This window comes from Xiphias gladius, chromosome 24 (assembly GCF_016859285.1).
Source record: "Xiphias gladius isolate SHS-SW01 ecotype Sanya breed wild chromosome 24, ASM1685928v1, whole genome shotgun sequence".
NCBI classification, from domain to species: Eukaryota; Metazoa; Chordata; class Actinopteri; order Istiophoriformes; family Xiphiidae; genus Xiphias; species Xiphias gladius.
The window spans coordinates 24,516,715-24,539,195 of NC_053423.1; the positions used below are offsets into that span (position 1 = coordinate 24,516,715).

General features: G+C 42.1%; 1 protein-coding gene across 6 annotated transcripts; it reads right to left on the reverse strand.

Moving 5' to 3' along the window:
* Positions 1-1,383: 1,383 nt before the first annotated feature.
* LOC120786327 (ATPase family AAA domain-containing protein 2-like) lies at positions 1,384-22,000 on the reverse strand. Of its 6 annotated transcripts, XM_040121732.1 has the most exons (27): positions 21,953-22,000; positions 19,810-19,838; positions 18,904-18,997; positions 18,010-18,082; positions 16,557-16,635; positions 16,332-16,451; positions 15,985-16,051; positions 15,170-15,256; positions 14,116-14,224; positions 13,798-13,913; positions 13,072-13,246; positions 12,506-12,594; positions 12,151-12,310; positions 11,468-11,558; positions 10,851-11,165; positions 10,632-10,749; positions 9,578-9,764; positions 8,802-8,987; positions 8,491-8,626; positions 8,099-8,295; positions 7,093-7,252; positions 5,747-5,869; positions 5,345-5,431; positions 3,947-4,393; positions 2,881-3,014; positions 2,463-2,591; positions 1,384-1,656 (listed from the first exon to the last, which is right to left on the reverse strand). In XM_040121732.1, the coding sequence occupies exons 3-27, from the start codon at positions 18,924-18,926 to the stop codon at positions 1,624-1,626; spliced, it is 3,441 nt and encodes a 1,146-aa protein (XP_039977666.1). In that variant the 5' UTR covers positions 18,927-18,997; positions 19,810-19,838; positions 21,953-22,000; the 3' UTR covers positions 1,384-1,623. The 6 variants fall into 6 exon arrangements, 4 of the variants coding, with proteins under 4 accessions (XP_039977666.1, XP_039977670.1, XP_039977667.1 ...); XM_040121736.1 differs by lacking the exons at positions 3,947-4,393; positions 21,953-22,000 and adding an exon at positions 20,197-20,276; XM_040121733.1 differs by lacking the exons at positions 1,384-1,656; positions 21,953-22,000 and adding an exon at positions 20,197-20,276 and having other exon boundaries at positions 2,477-2,591; positions 3,975-4,393.
* Between the last annotated feature and the right edge of the window lie 481 nt (positions 22,001-22,481).

Here is a 22,481-nt window from a genome sequence, read left to right on the forward strand (position 1 = left end):
TGCGTCACGCACAGACGACGGGAGCGCGTTTCGACCGTGCGCTGTGGCAGTAAAGGAGGCCGACGCACGGTGCACCGGCGCGGTTATGCAAGAAGTTGCAGAAGCGCCCTGCACCGGAGACCCTGCAGCCCCTCTCAGCATCTACAGGGACGGGAGGAAGAACTCGGGTCATTTACTCCCGTCAAAGGAGCGAGGCCGCGATGTGAAAAGCGCACCAGTGCTACCAGCAGATCAGACTTGGAGGATCCACAGTGCTAACCGAGCAGCGGAGTGCCCCCGCGCCAGAGCGCTGTTACGCGCTGCACATGTCCTATTACTGCCAGTGCGCTGACATGTAAACGGCGCTTTGACAAGTAGAGCCAGCTTCAACTGTTTTATAGACTGATGGCACGGCCCCTCCAGGGACAGACCCCGGGGCCCCCCGAGGTGTCTGAGGGCCGCCGGGCCTTACCCTCTGTTTGAAATAACTATTAACGTTCTCTTGTTGGAAAATCCACAAAGACCACAAAGAGAAGCAAAGCGACTACAGGCACGCAAAACAACCACCGAGGGCACAGAGAGACGCAAAACGACTGCAAAGAAAAGCAAAAATGACCACAAAGGGACCACGAAGAGACGCAAACCAACCAGAGTGTAACAAAATGACCACAAAGGAAAAGGAAGCTGCATCCTATGTGGTCGTCTTGTGTCTCTTTCAAACTTTGGGTCTTGCTCTACTGTAGGGTGATTTGATTTAGAATAACCGTCACGTTTTTACACTCAACATATGTTTTGTATTGAAAATGTTAATGCGCAATTGGCAAACTACTAACTGCAACTGACATAAATGTTGAATAAAAAAAAATACAATATTTCCCTCTGAAATGAAGTAAAATAAAAGTATGTCAATAAAGTGAAGTATAAATTAGCAGAAAATGGAATTCCTCAAGTACAACTACCGTAAAACCACAAATCCTGTAATTATAATACTACACCAGCGATGATTTAATATGAAAACCAGACATTTTCAAAACATCACTTGAACCCAGAAAATTCAACAACCATTTAACACTGAGACGAAAAACAGTGAACACGTGAAAGTCTAATACTAAGTCTAATACTAATGTTGTGAATACCAGAGAAAACACAACCTGCTGCAGAGGGAACAGTGTGAGAAACAAAAAACCAAAGCTGACAGTTAGGTTAACCACATTTCAGATTAGGTGTTTCGGTGGATTTGCTGACACTGCATCTGTGGGTAGAGGTGTGCTTGAACGTGACAGATGTTTAATCTTGGCCTTTGTTCCACAAAGCCTTCACTGAGGTAAACACAGACGGATACATCTGCAGCACCTCAGCTGGCGCCAGCAAAGAAGACAAGACAATAAGTACAATTAAGCCTCGATAACATTTATTCAAGTTCACTTCTTGGTTATAAACACATGGTTATTAACTATTACTCTTTTATTAACTGGTCACATGAATAAAAACTCTATTATAAATAACATCTAAGAGAATAAATAATGAGGTATTTCTGATATTTGATATGTTACACGAACACATCTAAACGTAAAAACAACGAGAGTAAACAACTTCACATTTGAATGCACTGAGGTTTTATTAAAATAGACCCGACAAGGGAGATCAGGAGAAGCTGTCGATTTCTTTCTTCATGTCCTACAAAAGAAAAAAGAAAAAAAGAAAAGAACAATGAAAACCCAACAAAAACCTGACAACATGTAGCAGCTGAATACACAGAGAAACACTGGCAGCACGTGTTAGAGCAGAGAAGTTCTCTCGGCGAGATGCGAGCTCAAATCTGCAATTTGCATTCATTTTTTCTCATGTTTTTATTTTTACATTTCACGGGGTTTTCAGGGTCATAAGGACAACTCGTCGCTCTCTCGGAGCAGCAACTTCGGGCATAGACACAGGTGAACCGAGCCGTAGCGGGAACAAATGCGTGTGTGCGTCTCAGGCCAGGACTAGGCATCGTTGATAAAGAAAAAAAAGCAGGTCATTGCGGGGTCACAATCACTACTTGTCCTTTTGTGACACCAGAAACTGTGGTGCATCCTGGGAGGAACTGTAGTAAGCAAACGACACCACACAAAACTGTCTTTATGGACGTAGATCCCTCACGTGTTTGTTGGAAAAGCCAGAGAATAATTGTGTTCTGGGAAATGGTGTGTGAAGTGCTACAACAGATACCACCTTAGAAGCTCCCTATTAGTTGTGTTGTATTGTATCTCTGTAAATTATCTGAAGACTGTGATGGGAAGCAACAAACAGTCGGTTAAAATACTGTCAGTAGCAGGTAAATTGCTATGAAAAGGAACCATCACCAACACAGGACCAACGGCTGATCATCAATGAAGAAATCTTCTTAAAGGCAAAATTGACAGCTACTCTATCTTGAGACTACAGGAAGCACAGTTCTGTGAAACAGCTGTTTCAGCTAAGCCTCAGTGTGGTCGTCCTACCTGAATGAGCTCTGTCTTGTTGTGGCTGCTTCGGTGTCTGTAGATGCACTGAGCCAGCAGAGCGTAAAGCTTCTCCAGTGGCTCCACCTCAGCAGCCTCCGTTTTATCCACCGCTCTGTTCAGGAGACCCTAAAAAACACAAAAAACAACAATCCTACCTCTCACTACTCGTCAAACTATTACTACTACCACTGGGCTGCCGCCGTATCCTGGTTACAGACCTCCGAGTCGCTGCCTACATCTCCAGTTTTCAGTGATTCAGATAGGTCTGATGTTGTGGCCACCGACCGAAAAACACAGAGCCAATCAGAGCACAGTAGAGGGGACTGAGCGCTAGGACGTCAAAAATCGTACAAAGAACACATTATATACACATTATACAGACAAAGTCAGTAGAAAAACCATTCATTCGACTCACCCTCAGTTTGTTGTGATCGACTACGAGCGGTGGGGTTTCGTCACTGACGATCTCCACAGATCTGCCCCTGCTGAGCAGCTGCATCTGCTCCATGGCGGCCTCGCCGGCTCTCCTCTCACGCTTGTGACGCTTTTCTGAGGAGGAAGAGGAGGAGGATGAGGAAGAAATGGTTGAACTTTTCGGACAGATTAGTCGAGCCAGTGGTTCTCATACTGGGAGATGCATGCAGTACATGTACCGTTGGGGCGGGGGGGCTTTTCAACCCTACACAGAATGTACTTTAATACGCGTTTTACAGCAGGATACAGTATAAGAAGAATTCCTAATGATATCATTAATTAAATGAATGCGGCCTGGAACCGCACAAGCAGAATAACGTGGATGAATGGATTAAGTTATGAAAAATGATTAATTCATTTAAGAGAGCAACCGTGTGCAGCGCCGTGAACGTCTTCCTGGAGAGGCTGCCTGAAAACGATAGCGTGACTATGACAGCCGTTCGGATCTGGTATCAAACCTGTCGGTTTCCGATGTGGTCAGACAGCATATCTTAAGAACTGGTTCAGACCATAAACCGGCCTTGACACAAGATACTGTAAGAGAAAGCACCGGTGCTTTTCAAATGTCTGGATAACATCAGTGTCTGTTGACCCTTTAGTGGCTGAGTCGAAGTTTATTTTTATAGACTGATGGCATGGATGGAAGTTTAAGACAGCTTTGATAATTCATTTGAAGTCTTCAACGGTCAACTGACATGAAAAACTCTTCACTCTCTTGTGAAGCATTTTTTTATCATGAGGCTGTACATTTTTTTTTGAGAAGAAAACTTTGATAAGATATCAGAGAAACTGTTCCGTTCTCAGCTCAGCTTTGGCCTGTTGAAGCCTGTTCAGCAGCAGTGGATGCAGAAGCAGCAGCGTTACTTTCACTAACCGTTTCACAAACCTTTCATCTGCAGGGCTTTGAGGCTGCAGCAGCATAGCTCAGTCCCGGTCCAGGTAAGACCAGTTAGTAAGGGAAAGCACTCACACTGCCAGGATTAGGGGTCCAACCTGGGCATACAGACCTAATCTGCTCAAATAAACCCCGTTCACCATTGTCTCCAGGTCTGGGGGAGTCTTTGGGGTCTGGGTTCGATGCCTGAAGTTCAGATTCCCTGTGGGCATGCTGTCATCTGGCCGAGGGTCAAGTGGCTCAGGATGGTGGTACCCATTCATGAGGACTCCATTTCGGATCCCTGCGACACCATTTATGTTGTGGTGATACCCATTCATGGTGACTGTCAGCTGGCTCTGCTCCCCGTCGCTGCCCTCCGACGTGGTGGATGAGCTTGGATCAGCAGAGCCGTTGGTCACTCTGTTTTCCTCTGGGCCTGATTCTGAGCTGGCCTTGGAGGACATAGAGGAAGAGACGGACGATGCAGGTACTGGCGGCTTCTTTTTCTTGGTTTTCTTAATGACACCGGTGCTCCACTTGGATTTTCGGGTCTGTCTGTAACGCTTTTTCTTGCGAGCTGGAATAAGAAACGAGAGGAGGGGCAGGAGTGAAGGAGTAGCGAGAGACGGAAAGGTCATTAGACAGAGCAGAAACAGAAGGTCATAGGATGTCAAGTGCAGTCAGACCTCTTCTCTTCACGTGATCTCCTCATTTCCTCCTCTTGACTTTTCCATTTCATCTGTACTTTCCCTCTCATTACTTTTTCTCCTTTCCGTCCACACTGCCGGGGCTGCCTCTTCCTGTCCTTCTCCGCTCTGTAACTCTGATGCTTTGATGGGTAAATAAAGACTCGCTGTGCAGCTTCCTGTCCATGTAGCTTAACCTCACCCCCACTTTCCCACCTCCAGCGTACGTTCCAGAAGCAGACATTTGACCAAATGACTGAGGCAATAGATATAAAAAGACTAAAAATAAGTGTGTATAAGTTCTTTTAACCGTTCTATTATATTTTATCCATTTGAAAACACATGTACCGTGTGTCCCAGAGTTTCTTAAAGATGTTTGTTTTAGGGTTATTGATCTTTTCTAATGATCCGATCACTGGTTGATCTTTACTTCCTTTTGGGGCTGTGCGGAGGCTTCAGTTAGAGCAGTGGTTTCCAACCATTTTGACTTGTGTCCCCTTACAACAAAGCAGTGTCCACTTGTGACCCTTCACAGGTTTAATACAGTATATATTCATCAATAATTGATTTCTCTTCTCACATTGTTTAATTTGAACAATTCTCAGAAGCCTGAAGGGATAAAACTATGCAACTATTTTTCACAACCAAATAGCAATCAATGCAGTCTGACAAAGTCTGACAAATAACATAATTTTGTGTAGCAGCACCCAGTATGTTAGAGGATATTCGGTTTCTTAAAGTTGTTATTCACTGGTGGAGATAATAAAACCCAACGATTACTTTATGGTTCTTTGAATGAAACAAATGTGATTCAGGCTTCAGGTGGTTCGGGGTGGACTTACGTTGAGGTCGGGGGCTGTTCCTGGTGAAACCCGCACTGCCGAAGCCACCAGCCTGGTCTGGGTCGGCCTCAGCCACGCAGGAAGAAGCTGCCGATAAAATAAAAGTCTTAGTTTGTGGTTCAGAGGTTTTAACATATAAGTAGCAGCTGATTGTGGTCTGAACATTTATATTTTAGAAATTAGATGGTTCTTCAGACACGTGGAAGAAATCCTTGGTTTTACTGCTGTGGTTCTCAGTTTAGTTCTGCAGTTGAGAATGATTTGAGTTAACAGTGTCAGTGCTGAACCACCGCTGCACTTCACTACCACTTCTTGCTGCAGGCAAGATTTGGCTTGAGACACCAAACCTGACAAACAGACAGGATGTCAGGAGTCAGAGGAACGGGTTTCAGGAAGTTTCACCTCTCTTGATTTGAGACTCTTTGATCTCCTCGCAGACTCTCTCAAAGTCTTCGTCCAGCTCGTCTCTGATGATGGCTCGAACTGTGTCCTTTAGAGCACACGCACGATGACGGATATGACGATCTGACACACCCACACACACACACACACACACACACACACACACACACACACACACACACACACACACACACACATTAGAGTTACTCATACTGTAAATACTAAAATATATAAAAATGTTTTTCCTATATAAAATAAAATATTATATATACATGTATTTCAGCTCTGTAAAAACATGGTTTTATAATGAGAAATCCATCTTTAAATGTCTGAAATTTCAGTTGATTTCTGTTTCTTATGGGGCTGATTATTTTCACTGACCATTATATTGTTTATTTTTTGGATGAATTGTTTAGTTAACAGTATAAAACATCAGAAAATAGTAAAAATGTCTAGTGATGTCTTCAAATGTCTTGTTTTACCTGAGCAACAGTCTAAAACCCCAAAATATTCAGTTTCCATTTATACAAAAGAGAAAAGCAGCCAATCTTCATATTTGAGAAGCTGAAACCGGAAAGTGTTTGGCACCTTTGCTTGAAAATTCACTAAAACAATCAATCAGTTGTCAGAACTGTTGCAGATTAATTTTCTGTTGACTTATCGATCTCCCAGTCCAGCTCTAAGATACTGTTAGTTGGGTACCCGATGAGGAGGTCACGGTTGGGTCTGTCTTTAATTTTTCACCACCTTTCCACAGTGAACAGGTGAATCAGGGTGAAAGTTCTGCTTCGGTTTTATTCCACTTCTCTCATCAAACAGACAGAGACAGAGACACAGATGGAGAAGCTCAAAAAAAGAATTTCTGAGGATCTGCTCTGCAAATAAAACCTTCTGCCTTTATGGTGAACCAGACACAGTGTCTGCAGTGAAATGTCAGACTGTCAGCTGTTTTAAAGCACAAAGAGTCCTTTTTGAACCCGTCTTCTTTATAACCGAGGTGGGTGCAGCAACTGAAATCGATGCAGCATCAAAGCTTTCACCTGGAATCAACTGCTCTGTCTGTTTCATGAAGACAGTGAAGAAGTGGAACATAAATAAACATAGATAAACCTCCAGTGAAACGGCAAGAAAAAGTTTTATACATTAAAAAAAAAAGAAAAATCACAGGTAATGCTTGGCCATTCTGAATAAGGCTTCGAATTAATACGCAGAATTTATACCCTGATTATTTCTGTCATCCTATAACAGGGGATAAAACCCATCCTACATGCCTGGTTCTTGTATGTAGGTCACTTGAATAAACTGTGAATCGCTCCGGGCCTTCAGGAAACAGTGTTCATGCTCACCCATGGGGTCGCTGTCCGGGTTGTACTCGAGGGCGTTCTGCCAGATGAGGTCTGCGTCTGACATGAACTCGTTGACGGTGACATACTTGTGTTCGTCAATGTTGGTCAGCAGCGTGGAGAAGTCCATGGGCTTCTTGATTACCATCAGGTAGTCTGGGACCTGTGGGAGACAGAGGAGGAGATGTGGGCAAAGAGAAGGAAGAAAGGAGAGAAGAAAGGGGAAGAAGGGAGGACAGAGAGAGCGACAGGAGAGGTAGAGGAAGGGAATCAGGAGGTAGAGGGAGTGATGTGGACTGACTTTGGTTAAAGATCATAGTAGGAAATGTACAATTATGTTGAAGGTATTTAAGGACAAGTTCTCATGTGTAGATAAATAAAATGTTTGTTTCAGCAGTTACTGATGATTCAAGAAACTTTTGGAGTTTGCATGAACATTTCTTTCTCTACATCAACACATTGTACCGTTTCTGCTGATTCTGCTCATGAATCTACAGTTTAACATCAACATTTTTAGTATTGCTTATTAAATGAATGTCTGCACATTTCCTTTGTGTAGTTAGAGTAAACCTTGTTATAAATAATAATAATAAACATAATTTATAGAACTTTTCTAAACAAAGCCTACAAAGTTCTATCCAACATAAAAGCAAAAAAAAAATTTGGGGTGCAAAATTGAAGTCGCTTTGCGGCATAATAGCAAAAAACAAAGACAAAGACAAAGACAAAGTTCTTAACATAAAACCAGAACAGGCAGACAATGAATACAAAATAAAGCAAGAATAAAAACAAGAAAAAAAACACCATAAGAAGCGGTGGTTAAAACAACCAGATATAATCGATAAACTAAGAGGGAGCTGATTAAATCCTGGCAAGCTTTCTACTGAAAGTGTGATATGAGGCATAATTTAAAAGCAACGACAGACCTCTCAGCCCCAAGGCCACAACTTTCTTCGCTGTGGTCCGATGAGGCGGAGTAAGTACTCGCTTCCTCGCAAAATCCACTCACCTCCTCTATGTCGACCGGTTTGGTGAAGGCCTTGAAGCGGCGGTCGAGAGTCAGACGCTCGGTGACGTTACGCAGGAAGAGGCGGAGCTCTCGCAGCACGTCCTCCTCCTGCTCCTCCAGATGGAGGCGCTCCTGCTCCGACAGCTGGCGAGGGGGAGGTAGGGGAGCCAGGGGGAGGATCTCCGTGGGCTGAGTCACTGAGAGGAGAGGAGGATTTAATGTATTTTAATTTATCTTACCGCTTCAAAAAAAACTTTGTTTAATTTTCAGTCTGACAGGAATCATCTGGGTGAGGATCCTTAGGGGAAAGGTGAGAGACTGACACCAGTGTACTTAATAAAGACACTGCGACAAGGTTTTTTTCTTTCCTTTTTACACCGTGGATCACATACGAGCTTTTTTCTTGGAGGGCGGAGCCTCAGCAGCCTGGCTCAGAATGAGGTCCTGGAAGAAGTCGGTCCTCTCTTGCTGGGTGGGAACACTGATGGTGTAAACCTCCCCGTACTCCTCCCGAAACAGGGACTGAATCTGAGGACAGAAAGAGACAAGAAATCAGAGTAATTTCACAGTGTTTCTTTGGCTCAGTTTGGCTTCCCGCAGACTAAAACAGCTAAAAACTACCCCCTGATGCACATGTGAGAGGAAAAAGGTTTAAAACACCTTCCGTATTATTTCTGACTCTGGGTTGAGGCCAGCTGCTCACCTCTGGGTCCAGCTGTGGGTGGGGGACGTTGCAGGTGGCGAGGAGCAGGATGGGGGAGAAGGAGGGTATGCTGCCCAGCAGGCTGAGAAAAGAGGCCCTTAGCGGGGGCCCTGCAGTCTCCCACCACTGCTGGATGTGGGGGATGTAGAGGATGCTGGGAGATGTCCGCTTGGCCTCACAGAACACCTGACGAAGCAGAGAATGATTTTTATCTCCTACAAAATCGAATCCTGCAAAAAGTTGAGGCATCAGAAATGTTTGGACAAAGTTTGGAAGTAAGATGTGGTTTTGGAGTTAGGCTTTTCCTCCTTTTTCTTGGGGGTTGTCTGTGATTAAAACCTTGCAAAACACAGTTTTTTACCTAAAACCCATCCCAGCAGTAATGCAGAGCGTCATCAAAAAAAATCTGCTGCTCACCACCTCCAAAACCTCTGTCAAAACATCCTTTAATCTGTAAAATGGCTGGGGGTCTTCTCTACTTTAAATTGTCTGTATACTTTTATATTTGCATCCTGATGGGCCAGCAAACAACCAGCCTCTCAGAAGAGAAGTGGTCACAATAGTGACTTGAGAACTAGAGACTGGAACTAAAACTGATCTACATCCTGCCACTGCTGCAGTGCTTTTGTGATGTTTTTAAGAGTTGAATCCCTCTGATTCAGTTCTTGCTTTTTATCGGGACCAAAAAGCATTGTCTCTGATCACAGCTGCTCAAGTGATTTAGAATTTTTGCCCAGTGTAAGTCTACACTTGTGTGGTGTTTACTGAGGAGTCACCTGGGCGCAGGCTTCTTCTGGTGAGGTGCTGCTGACTCCAAACAGCAACGCAGAGTCCAGGCTGTGGACGGTGAAACGCTCCAAAGCGTGCAGAACTGCAGGAGCCAGGTGAGAGGTTTGACCGGCACCGGGGCGTCCTGCCAGGAGCACCCTGGGACGGTGAGACGTCGGTTGTTTCACTGCACTCCTGCAAGACGGAGGAAAAGTGGTGGCGGTATAGGAAAAGAAAGGGAGGAAAAAATATGCAGTTTGTTACTAGAAAGATTACAAAAAATATGCAGCCATGCCTATGCAAAAGACACTGGGAAGACACTGAAAATATCAACTTAATTTTTTGTGAATATCTGAAAATTATAATTTTTGGTTCATGAATATGCATTTGTGTGTTAGGAATTAGGTGATTTATTAAGTGGCAATAAGTTATTTACTTAATTCAGCCTTTTTTAGCAATAATAAGGGGTCTATAAACAAACAATAAATGATTTATAACAATATAATGTAGTTATAAACAGTAGTAAGTACATTTAAAGCATTTGTTAATGTGTCTTATAACAACTACATGAAGCATCTACAAAATGACTCGTAAATGTTTATAAATGACAGGTGATGACTGACAATAAAATATATCACAGAGTTGTAATCATATAAAAAATGTCTTGTATTCTATTAAATTATGAAGGAACACATTAATCAACACCTACAAATATTAGTTCGTGCGTATAATCAGTTAATCATTGTTCTATAACACACTCTACAATAAGGAATTGGTCTGTGTGTTAACGATATACCATTAAATTATCATTAACTGTTTATACACCAGTTATGGATGTTTCATGTGAGGAGCTATAATTGTTGACAAATACATTAATTAAAACGTAAATGACCTCATATCTGCTTACAACCACACTATAGTGTGTTATCAACTCTTGTATCAAGTGTTCATTTTCTGCTTATAAATGATAAATGGGAAGTTAAAATAAGTGCTACCATTCACTTTCAGTCAGAGATAAAGACATGCTGGTGCAGGTCTTCGTGAAGTGTTGATCAGACTCACCTGGCAAAGTGCAGGAAGTTTCTGCTCTTGGTGGTGGAGGGTGTGGAGATGCTGGATGTGCTGGAGCCCTCGTCTCCTCCGTACATCAGGCCGTCGTCAAGGATACCAGAGGTCAGGTCTGACGTGCAGAAGAGAAAAGATAAAGAAAGTTTGTAAACAAGATGTGAGTTTTCATCAGATCTACAGCAGGAGCGTCTACAGCCTTTAGCTCCGGCCCACCTGGCTCCCTCTTCCTCTTCATGCCCTGCTCAGCGTGAGGAAACAGCCTCTGCAGCGCGTCCAGGATGTCCCGCAGGGCGGCGCCCAGCAGCGGGTGAACCACAGGTGACAGGGGTTTGGCTGGCGAAGCAGCGGAACGCTGTGAGGCCGGTGACATCTTCCTCATGGCCGCCACAAAGTCGCAGCAGCTGACGGCGATGGAAGAAACGTCCAGCAGAAGCTTCTGGGAGGTGCCGTAGATCTGCGGGTAGCGGCGACGCAGAGCGCACAGCGCCGCCTCGGTGCACACCGCCCTGATGTCAGCACCACAGTAACCTGAGAGAGAGAGAGCGACTGTTAGCAGAAACGTCCACGCAGAGGCATTTAACATATATTTAACATACAGTTAGGTCCATAAGTACTTGGACATTGACAAACTTTTTGTGTCACAGATTATATGTTTCTATTATCTAACCTCTGGGACAATAATCTCTTGGTAAAGACAAAAAATTTGTGGGTTTTTTTTTTTTCATATATTATGTTCCCGCTCTCTGTTTTCCGTTTGTATCTACAATAAATTGTACAGATTAGAATTAAGACTCTTTGACTTGATGAAACACTGCTGTGTTCTTTCTTACCGACACATTTCTCAGCTAGTTCGTCCAGAAAATCTTCAGATGGAGGAGGTTTCCACTGCCTGGTGTGGATATTCAGAATCTCTTTACGAGACTGAAACAAAGGTGCATTGAAAGAGCTGAGTGAAAAGAAATTTAGTCCACACAAATACTGACATTAGAGGTAAACAAACATAGGTAGGTAGAATTTGTATTTACCGACAGTAAATTTCAAACCGTGAGAAACGCAGCTTGGACTCGTGATAAGAAGCAACTCTATTATAATTTTTTTTAAAACATTAAAAACTTTTTTCTGCTCAGACTCAGTTAATTCACTGTCGCCAAATTGACGTTTTAAAATAACTTGGAGTAAAAGTGTGCTAAAAACATTATTGAGCAAAAAGTTCTGCCAGAAACAGAATTCACAGATTTTTTTGCGATCTACTGAACATAACTGAGGATGAGAGCTGTTTGTCCTCAAAAAACTCTGATTTGCTATCACATTCAATTTATTTTACAAGATTATAAAGAGTTACATCTATTCATGTAAATGAATAGATGCAACTGTGAATCAATTTTAATGATATCAAGGAATACTGTCTGTATTTTTCAAAACAAATTTTAGTCTGGAAATTTTGATATATAAAAATATAAAATGAAAGGATTATAGAAAACATAGCTTAAAAAAACAAACAAATCAAACTAACCTCTCTGTCCGGAAGGCCAAAGAGGAACTCCCTGTCAAAGCGTCCGGGCCGTCGCAGCGCTGGATCAATGGAGTCCAGCCGGTTTGTTGCTCCGATCACCACAACTTCACCTCGACTGTCCAAACCGTCCATCAGAGCCAGGAGCGTCGACACGATGGAGCTGCACGGGGGGAAAAACAAGACGGAAAATCACAGCAGTGATTCTTTGTGGCCAAAAAGGAGGAGAAGGGCCTGGGTTAGCTACACAACAGTCGGCTAATTCAGAAACCAGGAATCCCGTATCGCTAAAATTGTCCTTGTTTGATGTGTATGAAAGTTAAAGATACAGTAAAATACTGACACAGTTTGTTCTGACCTGTGTATCTGATCCTGTCTGCTGGATCGGACCGGAGCCAGGCCATCAATCTCATCGAAGAAGATGATGGACGGACGCATCTGATACGCCTGAGGACGACACACACCAACACACATCCAACTGCTGCACTTACAAGGTCAAGGTCAAGGACAAACTGACATTTGTGTGTGTGTGTGTGTGTGTGTGTGTGTGTGTGTGTGTCAACAAAAGGGCAGCTCAGTGACTGCATCAAAGCACAGACTGTGGTAAATAATGTTACTGGACGAAGAAAGTTAATTAAACTGAGAGTATTTTTTACATTACTAACAAAATGAGAAGTAAACAGGTAAACAACACTGATGTTCAGGGGAACTAATAAACTAGACATGGTGTAGCTTTTGGAAAATAAGTTTTTTAATTCAGAGGGAAGAATGCTGACATCCGTTCAGAGAGGCACCGATGAGGCCAGCACCACCAGGAGAATGCGTCACAGACTCTCCTCAAATATCCATCATGGGAACAAACATGATCTGCAGTCAGCCAGCAGGGGGCAGTACAAGGACATCGTTTGTGGAGGTGAATGTTACCTGCTCAAACAGCAGCCGCAGCTGACGCTCCGACTCGCCCACCCACTTGCTGAGGCAGTCGGCTCCCTTCCTCATGAAGAAGGCCACCTTTCTGTTGCCGTGGCTACACTCGTTGGCCAGCGCCCGGGCAACCAGCGTTTTCCCCGTCCCAGGAGGACCGTAAAACAGACAACCTCTGGAGTGGACAGGAAATATTTAAGTATTTCTCCTGAATCCAAAATTAAAGTTTCATTGATGCCTGTCATGCATTTTTTGTCTCAACAGTCGTTGAAAACTAGATTTCCTTTGAAAGGAACGTCCTGTTTTAAAATCAAAACACAAAGTTTAGACAGAGTCACTTTAGTAAATGAATGGTGATTCCCTTTGTTAAAGTAGCTCAGCTGCATTACTATTCAACACAAGCTAAAAGCTTTTTGTCAGTGTCATAAACACTCAGATGTGTGTCTATATATTGTGGTATTGTCTTATTGAGACTCAGATGAACTTTTACAGACTTCTGTTATTTGTTTTTACAGGGAGATATCCGCACATCAGTCACTTAAGTCTGGAGAAAAGAAGATCCCGCACACTTCTCTTGCTCAGCATCACAATTTATTGATCACACTAACGTTATGATTGGTAAGTTTACCTAAAAAGGCTTGATCTCAGGCAGTGTTTTCTTTATCCATGAGCGTCAAAGAATGTACTCAACTGCGTAAATATCTGAATCCTCTGTATGTGTGTCACCTGGGAGGCTGGATCTTGAAATTGTCAAAGACCTCGGGGTAGAGAAGCGGGAAGACGACCATCTCCTTCAGAGCCGAGATGTGGCCCGACAGACCCCCGATGCTGTCAAATCCCACCTGAGGAGGGAAGGAAAGGAAGGAAGGAGAGAGGGCGGGAGAGAAGGAAGAGAGGCAACAAGGGTCCGGAAATAAGGAGGCGAGAGTAAAAGGAGATGGTGCCATGAGCAGATTTCCCTCTAAATCATCACAATGTAACCTGTCACAAGAGGCTGCTCACTGATAGCTTCATGGTTTGAATACGTGATATTTCTAAGCGCACCGATTGGTCGATGGCCATGGGATCGATGTCTGCCAGACCTGCTCCTGCGTTCATTTTGTCTCTGCGAGTCCCCAGAAGATCCTCTGTACGCAGGCCCAGCGGCCGACAGCTGACACCAAGAGTGAAAACAGAAAAGCACAGTAAAGAAAACTGGTTTCTGGTCCAGAAATGATGACTGACAACATCAAGACTAACATTTTGTCAGCAAGACACACAATGAATCAACACAGATGAAGTAGACGAATGGTGATGAATGTATGCATTTGAGAGCGGCAGACCTAATTTTACAAAAGGAGCATGAATCGTGTGAGCTTGAAGGAAAAGTTCAACATTGTGGGAAAAACACTTATTCGCCTTCTTGCTGAGATTTAGAAGAGAAAATTGATACCACTCTCATGTTTTTACACTAAGTCATTTTAATTTCTTCAGTTCATCTAATAAACCTTAATGAGATTCAAGTTTCTTCTTCAAGAGAGAGACCGCAGCATAAAAACAGTGTTACAACAATAACTACAAACAACATAAATAGAAAGAAGACAACTGCTACGCAACATAAACATCCAGTACAAAATATCCATTATGTAATTAATGTAAGTTTAAGTATGAAGCTACTGCCAGCAGCCGATTAACACAACGTAAAAGACTACATTTCGCTGCTTTACGGGAGGTTAAGTACCGAATTTAATCTCCATACTGATACTAAACCAATATTTATTATTGTATAATCCATTATCCTATAGTTATTACTGTATACATTTTACTTTCTCAGTAATAAGAGGAACTGCACTATGTTGAGTCAGTCTAATTATTACACCTCATTACTGCACGTCCATCACACTTATGTACAATACTGTTTATAATTTTATTTCAACTTGTCCTGTACTTGCTGTGTACTTTTTTAAACCTTCCAGATTAACCGCCATGTTTTACAGTTTGAAAATCCAGAGCAAAAACCAATGACATATCAGCAAGTGGTTCATCTGTCCAGTCAGGTGTTGGGGAATGGTTCATGTTGTTTTCCTTCAGTGAAGAGATTCATCATGTGCCCACTGACCTGCCAGAGGCTTTTTTGCTGTTTCGCTCTTCATCATCAGAGTCGTTGTCTTCATCAGAGTGATTCGACCATGCACTCTTAGTGGGTCTGGAGGGCGAAGTGCAAAAATTAAATGTGACGAGGAAACAGAAGAGAGAGGGCTTGTGTGTGGTAGTTGCTGTGGTGGTGTAGTTTTGTTTTTAAATTAAAATGTTAATTCGATAGTTTCCTTCTCAGGCTGCGTCTTGCACAAACAACGATTCTTGGGCAACGTTTACAAGTGAGCAACACCACTGTGACCAGAGAGACACCAGATGAGTCTTTCATTCAATTCAGACATTAGGTTTCTCTTTTCTACTGGGGTTGTAACTCAGTATTTCTTAACTTCAAATCAAAAAATAAACTAAACCAGATTAAATTTGATCAACCTGGAAGATCTGTTAAGTATGAGTTCAAAATTGTGTCAAAAAAGGATGCCATTTATCTTGGGAGTCAGTATCTTGTCCAATGACACTTCGACACGCAGAATGGAGGAGTCGGGGATCGAACCACCGACCCCACGGTTAGTGGACCCCCTGAGCCACAGTCGTAGTCGACCTGAATATGAACCTGAACTGGTTATGCAGCAGTTACAGTTTCACAATCTGAAGTTTTGACATTTAGTAACATAAAGCCTCCATAGAGCCAATCATGTATTTCTCATCGGGGCATAGTTGCAAAATGTAACATCCCTCCTAATTTTGTCAAAAAATTATCTGACCATTTCTGGCAAACACCCCGTGTCTTTCTCTGTGTAAAGAAGAGAGAAAAGTTGTACATCCTGCCAACAGTCAGACCTGAATGCTCCTCTGCGGGTTGTGTTTGGTCCAGAGGCACTGATCCTGAAGGTTCCTCTCGGGAATTCTAAACAACAACAGAGAAAACAATAACGTCAATAACGACCTATAAATCTAGAAGTGTCATGGACCTGGTCTTAAAAACTTAAATTTAACATGTCAGAAATACTATGCCTCACTTCGCTGAATGACTCAACATCAAATATAAATGTAATTTTTTTGTACCTGAATGGAAACAAACTCTACTGATAAAAGGATCTCAAATTCAGATGTTTGATCACAGTGCCTTTTATCACCGGAAAAAGCTAAATGACTTTCGTGTTATTTCCAAGCAGTGCAGTACCAACCACTGCTGGGTCCCTGGTAGAGCGAAGAGGCTCTGCTCAATTTGGCATCAAAGTTCTGGTTAACGCTGCAGTTGCTGTCTTCATCTGCAGCCACTTCCTGCCTGCTGTCCTCTTCATCGACTGCACCCGAAAATAACAGTTTTCATTACAAAAAACAGTGATAGATGTTTTCAGGGGATCAAATAAAAAAAACGCGGCATCTTATTGATTCCCATGTTCACAAACCATTTTTTTCCTCGCCGTCATTGAGCTCTCTCTGTGGTGGTACTGGTGTTCTCCTTCTCTGGGCTTTAGAGTAGATCTTCTGCAGTTTCATCAAACATAAAAAAACTGTAAGACATTAAAAGCAGGACGATTTCTACCGCAGAGACCCAAGGTTCAGTCTACGGCGTGGGTACTTCTGTGGTGGTTGTGTTCACAGAGATGGGAACCTACTAATCAGCATATTCTACATTTTTTACTGTATATATACAAATAGGCCTCAGAAACCGTATTCATATTCTGCTTATTTCAGGCCTGATATTGTGTTTTTATGGTTAAAGCAGGTAAAATAACTTTGATCTTACTGGCGTGTAACAACACAGTTACTGACTGCGTTTATGAGTTTGCAGACACAGGACAAAAGAAAACACGGGCAGAGATTTAGGAAGCAGAATTTGTCCGGGTCTAGTCTAATGTCTGGAGCTATTATGACCTTCACAGTTTCAAAGACAACCCGAAGCTTAATAACAACAGCTCTTGGTAAACAGAGTCATAAACAACACGTTGGCACATCTGGCGCGGCACTGCAAATGTCAACGAAATAAACGGTACGGAGAAATTGACCTTTACCTTAAGACTGCAATATGATCAATACGTAAAATACTGGAAAAAGTCAAAGGTCAACCTTCCTGTCACGTTGGTCATTTATAGTCAATTAAATTGAAATGATAAAAACTCACCGGAATAAGTTCAGATTTTGATTTAATCAAACCATTTCAAGCCCAACGCATCTTAACTCTGTCAACACTTAAACTTTATGTGATAAAAACAAACAAAGACAAATTCAAGGGCTGGTGCTTCTCCGGCTTTCAGCTGCCTTTCAATATGGTTGCAGCTGATAGAGGTGTCACCCCCACCCCGTGAATGGTGAGTGGAGGGAGGGAGGCAGGGTGCAGCTGGGTGCACCGCCCTCACGACAGCCTGATAAGAGAGGCAGCACCCACAGACGGAGACACAGTGTGTGAACATGGTTTTAGCTTTGGTTTTGACGCTGCTACTAATGTAAACACAAAGTCTGAACAGAAAACAGCTTCACTATCAGTTCTGCTTGAAATGAGCTGTGTTTGGAGGCCACACAAATACACTGGTGTTTTTCTATTTAGTCAAATGAGACTTTTGACTCTTGTTAAAAAGCCCTGGAAATCTTTTGTTTGGACATTGTGACAAAACAAAACAGAACAAATGACTATGATCATACTTTGTGGACTGACAATTTAGCACGCACCCTCAGGGGTCTAACTGAAACTAGATTGTGCCGGAGGCAAATTCACATCAAAGTGAGGTTGAGAAACTGTAGACTGCAGCTCACTTGTCAAACATGAATGAACAGTGGGAACACTCACAGACGTAGATCAGGTCAGAGAAGGTGTTTACTGTCAGGAAGGGAATGCTTCAATCCAGTAACTTCATTACTCACTCCCTCTTTGTTGTTACTGAGCCGCCTCTTCTTCTTCATGTTGTCCATCCTCTTCAGGACAGACCTGGTCGCGCTGCAGAGAGACCGGCGTAGAGGTAGATATTCATCGCTCAGATTATATCTACTTTATTATCGCACCCATCCAGTATTAATTTTGCCCTAATTTGGGAGAGACTGTGAAGGAGCTACCTGATAAACAAAAAAAAGAAAAAAAAAAAGAAAGAAAAAAAAAAAGAAAATGCTACAGGACGTGCTAATGCCCAGGACTGGTAGACCAACACCACAGCTCACTGTCACTGCAGAAGTCCACATATCAAAAACAGATATAAAACAGCCAACAAACAGGATTCAAATCATTTGTCAGCCTTCCAAACAACCATGGGAGTGTTTTGCTGTTTGTTTAAGGTTTAGGAAACATCACCTTCACAGTTAAAGCAAGTCAAAGTTGAGTGGCAGCCATCTCTGATGTCGAAATGTCAGAATCGCACATTTTGTTTGACCTCTTCCCTAAGAGGTTTTGCAGCTTTATAACTGGAAGTAATGATTATTTTCATTACCCATTCATATGATTTTAGATTATTTTCTAGATGAATCAATCACTCAAAAGAAAAAAAAAAACATCAGAAACTTCCACAGTGAACATTGTGTCATCAGATTGCTTATTTTCCCTAATTAAAAAGCCAAAACCTAAAAATATTCAGTTTACTGTCAAATAACACAATGAAAAGAACCAAATCTTCACAAATGAGAAGCCAGAACTAGGCGACGTCTGGCATTTTTACTTAAAACGATTAATCGGTCATCAAAACAGAATTGATTTACTGACTGATTGTTTCTGCTCTGATAATAACATCGTGATATGTTTGTTTTTGCTACTAAAGGAGTTTTTCTTACTTGGTGCCGATGCCGTCGAACATGTTGGAGGCTTGGTATCTGCTGGTCGGTTTGGTCGGCCTGGTGCTTCTCCTCAGCCCACTCCTCCTACCACCTGGGTGCACACATATACTCATATAGGGCTTAAACTAACCACTATTTTCATCAAATATTAATCTACGAACATTGTTTTATATTGATCGATTAATTGTAAGTCTATAAAATGTCAGAAAATAGTGAAAAATGCACATAGAGCCCACAGTAACATCATCGGATGCCTTGTTTAGTCAGACCAAGATATTCAATTTAGCATCATGGACGTCCAAGAAAACCAGCAAATATTCAAATTTAAGAAGCAGGAGCCAGTTAACTTTTTATCATTATGACTTAAACAATAAATTAATTCAATTAAATCAATATTTTCTGTTAAACAACTAATCGATTAATCAACTAATAGTTGAATATACACGTGCATACATGTTGACTGGACTGACTGTTTTTTAAAAACTACTGAGGTCACCAATACCCAACGAGTTGTACCAAAATGCCTATTTATATTTCATTTGATCAATTCTTTGTGCCAATAAATCAGTGCTTCACCCAGAACTGTGTCCCCATCAGACTGCTAAAGCATCTGAAACAGCATTTTCACCATCACAAGACAGGAAAACTCTCAAATAAAACCAGACAAATGTCAATAACCAAATATTCTGGCCTGGGAGCAACAAATGAAGGCATCCTGTTTTTTCTGCAGGTGTACTTAAGGGATACTCCACAACATTTCCCTCTTAAAACTATGAAGTCTCAATCCAAGTGCCAGTATTTTAAAACAGTAAGTTAATTGTTTAATAAATTCAGGGAGCTTCTTTCTCAAAACCCACTGATATTCCAGGTCCCGGTGCTTAGTGTTAGTGTCAGCGTCCTTACCTGCAGTGTTCTGAAGCCTCGGAGATTTCCTGTAAAAACAAAACAAATGGGAAAAAAAATAAAATAGAGCGTTTATGTTAAAGCTTCAGCAAGGTGGAAATCACGGCACGGTGGTTTTTAATGTCACTGTAACTGCATCTATCTTTGTGTAAATATACACATATTTATCACACAAAGTCAGAAAGTCATTTTTTAAATGACACATAACCCTAAAATGTCTTAGAAGACAATAGGGTATAATGCTTTAATTTACAAACAATGGATTATCAAACTGATAATTAATCACCACTCATAATTTTCTGTCGACTGACTTATAAATTAACTGACTAATCATTTCAGCTGTGTTGGTGTTAATCAAATATTATTCACTGGTCGTTGTGATCAGACCTGACGGTTCTCGTTGGTTTCGTATCTTCATCCTCATGTGTTACTGAATCAACATGATTCTGTTCATCATCTTCGGCATTAAATCCCTGAAAAATATGTCAGACAGCTCAGAAGCTGGTGAAATGTAGCTAAAAAGGAGTCAGTATCAAACTCACACTCTCAACCACTGTCACTTCATTTAAAGTACAACATCAGCACCGGCGAAACATTACATTTATTTTGTTTTCAGAGTCGTGCAGACAAGACACAACAGGAAATCCGAGTAAACTTTATTTCTAAATTATTATCCCTTGGCTACTGGACTGCTACGTAACTGTGGATGTTGGTAGCTGGTTAATGAGTTTTCCACCTTTATAGTTATGAAGATAAATAAATAAAAAATAAATAAATAAAATCACTTAAGGACTTTGTGACCTCTGTCAATCCACTGATTAAGGCCATGAAACTAAAAATCACCTCAAAATTTCCCCTTCGTGACCTTGTGCTAAGAATTGTTTGTCAAACTGGTGCAGCAGGTGCAGCAGAGTCCTTGGATCTTTATTTATTTAACATTTGTTTAACCGAAAAGACCCCTTGAGCCACATTATCTATTTTACCACAGTGACTTGGCCAAAATGGCAGCATACAACATGTATCACATAGTCACATGAAAACACACAACATTCATTTACAACAATCACATACAGCAAAATCTATTATCTATTACAATGCCAGGTTCAAAACCTAATGCTAACCTAAAGGCATGATGTTTTCTAATTGTTTGTAAATGTTGCCTTCTTCTGATATTATCTTGCCGTGTTTATCCTCTATTCTATTTTTATGTCTGAACTATGTGTTTTTCATTTTTGCTTTCACCTCTCTGTGACATACTCTGTGAACAATTATTCTATCATTATATTATTAGCAGTAGCAGCACTACTGTTGGGTGGCTAGTTGCGAGCAAGAACTAAAGATGGTGCTACTCCCTTTTCCATACTTCCACTACTACTGCGACTGTTATCGGTAGTTTTAGTACTAACTGGCAGTTTTACTACAATGGGTAAATTATGTGCAGAATGTCAAGTCAAATTATTTTTTTTTTTAAATGCTGGCCAAATAGACATTTTATGGATATGAAATTTTTAAATACCATTAAAGAATTGATATAAAAGCCACTAGACATATAAAACAGCATGTAGTCACATTAATAACTGAGGGGACTCATAAAACAAAAGTCACCCAAGAAATATATGCAAATGTGACCATTGTTTATTAAGGCTGGATTACCAACCGAGGCCACCAGGTTTACTTTACGCTGTTTCTGTCAACATAATTTGATTAATCACAGATTTGTTGTTTAGAAATATGCACCACTGAAGTTCAGTATCAACTCTGATGGGCCCCTCCATGCTCCATCTTGTGGCCCCCAGTCATGGAGAGGGACAGTCAAGCAATTAACACAGAAAAACCTCAGGCAAGGCAGTATTTTTCCATCATAGCAGGACTGGTATCTAGTACATGACAATAAACTGTATAGAATGTAGTTTATTTCCACAGAAAACGGGGAAAGAGAAGCTTCTTCATTGATCAAAATTGTTGCCATTACATTCCTGTCAATCAATTGATGAATTTCAGCTTCAGGAAGATGTTATTCGTTCCTTTAAGAGCTTTTATCATTTGATTCTGTTAATAATGACAAAAATTAAGAACTCAAATGAAGCAGCTAAGCCTCCTTAGAAAAGCCAACTCTGTTCCAAACACAAACGGACGGACTCACGGTGGACAGCGCGGATTCCTCCGGCCGGGAGACCGTGCTCCTGCTCCGGGTCCCTGGTGGAGCCCGCGGCGGGGTCTCGGAGCCCCTAGCCGGCCTCTGCTCCCGCTGCTGCCCGCTGCGCTGATCCGCGTCCCCTCTGCCTCTGCCGCGGAGCGTCACCATGGTAACGCCGCACGCACGCACGCACGCGGGCTAACACGGACACCGTTAGCTTAGCGGTACATTAACGACAAAATTTAAAAGACGAGCAAAACAAAACAAAACACCGGGAAACGCAGATAAACGCGTCCAAGTCTCCAACGGCTGTTTAGCTCAGATGAACGGGCTGCCCCTCCGTGTGCTGAGGCCGAGCTGAAACGACAAAACACACCCAAACACACGCCTGATAAGCGGGGTACAAACTGTCTCCGGTCGAACTGCGTCCGTTCAAAAAACGTCGTCTCCTGCCGCCGCCTCGTGACGTCACGCCGTACCGTGAGCGCGCGCACACAGAGGCCAACGCGAATCGCCGCAGCTCGTTCTCCGCGGC

Coding starts and splice junctions, on each gene's coding strand:
- LOC120786327 (XM_040121732.1), bottom strand. CDS start 18,926: ATGTTCGACGGCATCGGCACCAA. Junction 8,627..8,801: donor ACCCACAGCTGGACCCAGAG/GTGAGCAGCTGG, acceptor TTCTGTCCTCAG/ATTCAGTCCCTGTTTCGGGA. Junction 3,015..3,946: donor GGTTTATTTGAGCAGATTAG/GTCTGTATGCCC, acceptor CTTCCTCCTCAG/AAAAGCGTCACAAGCGTGAG.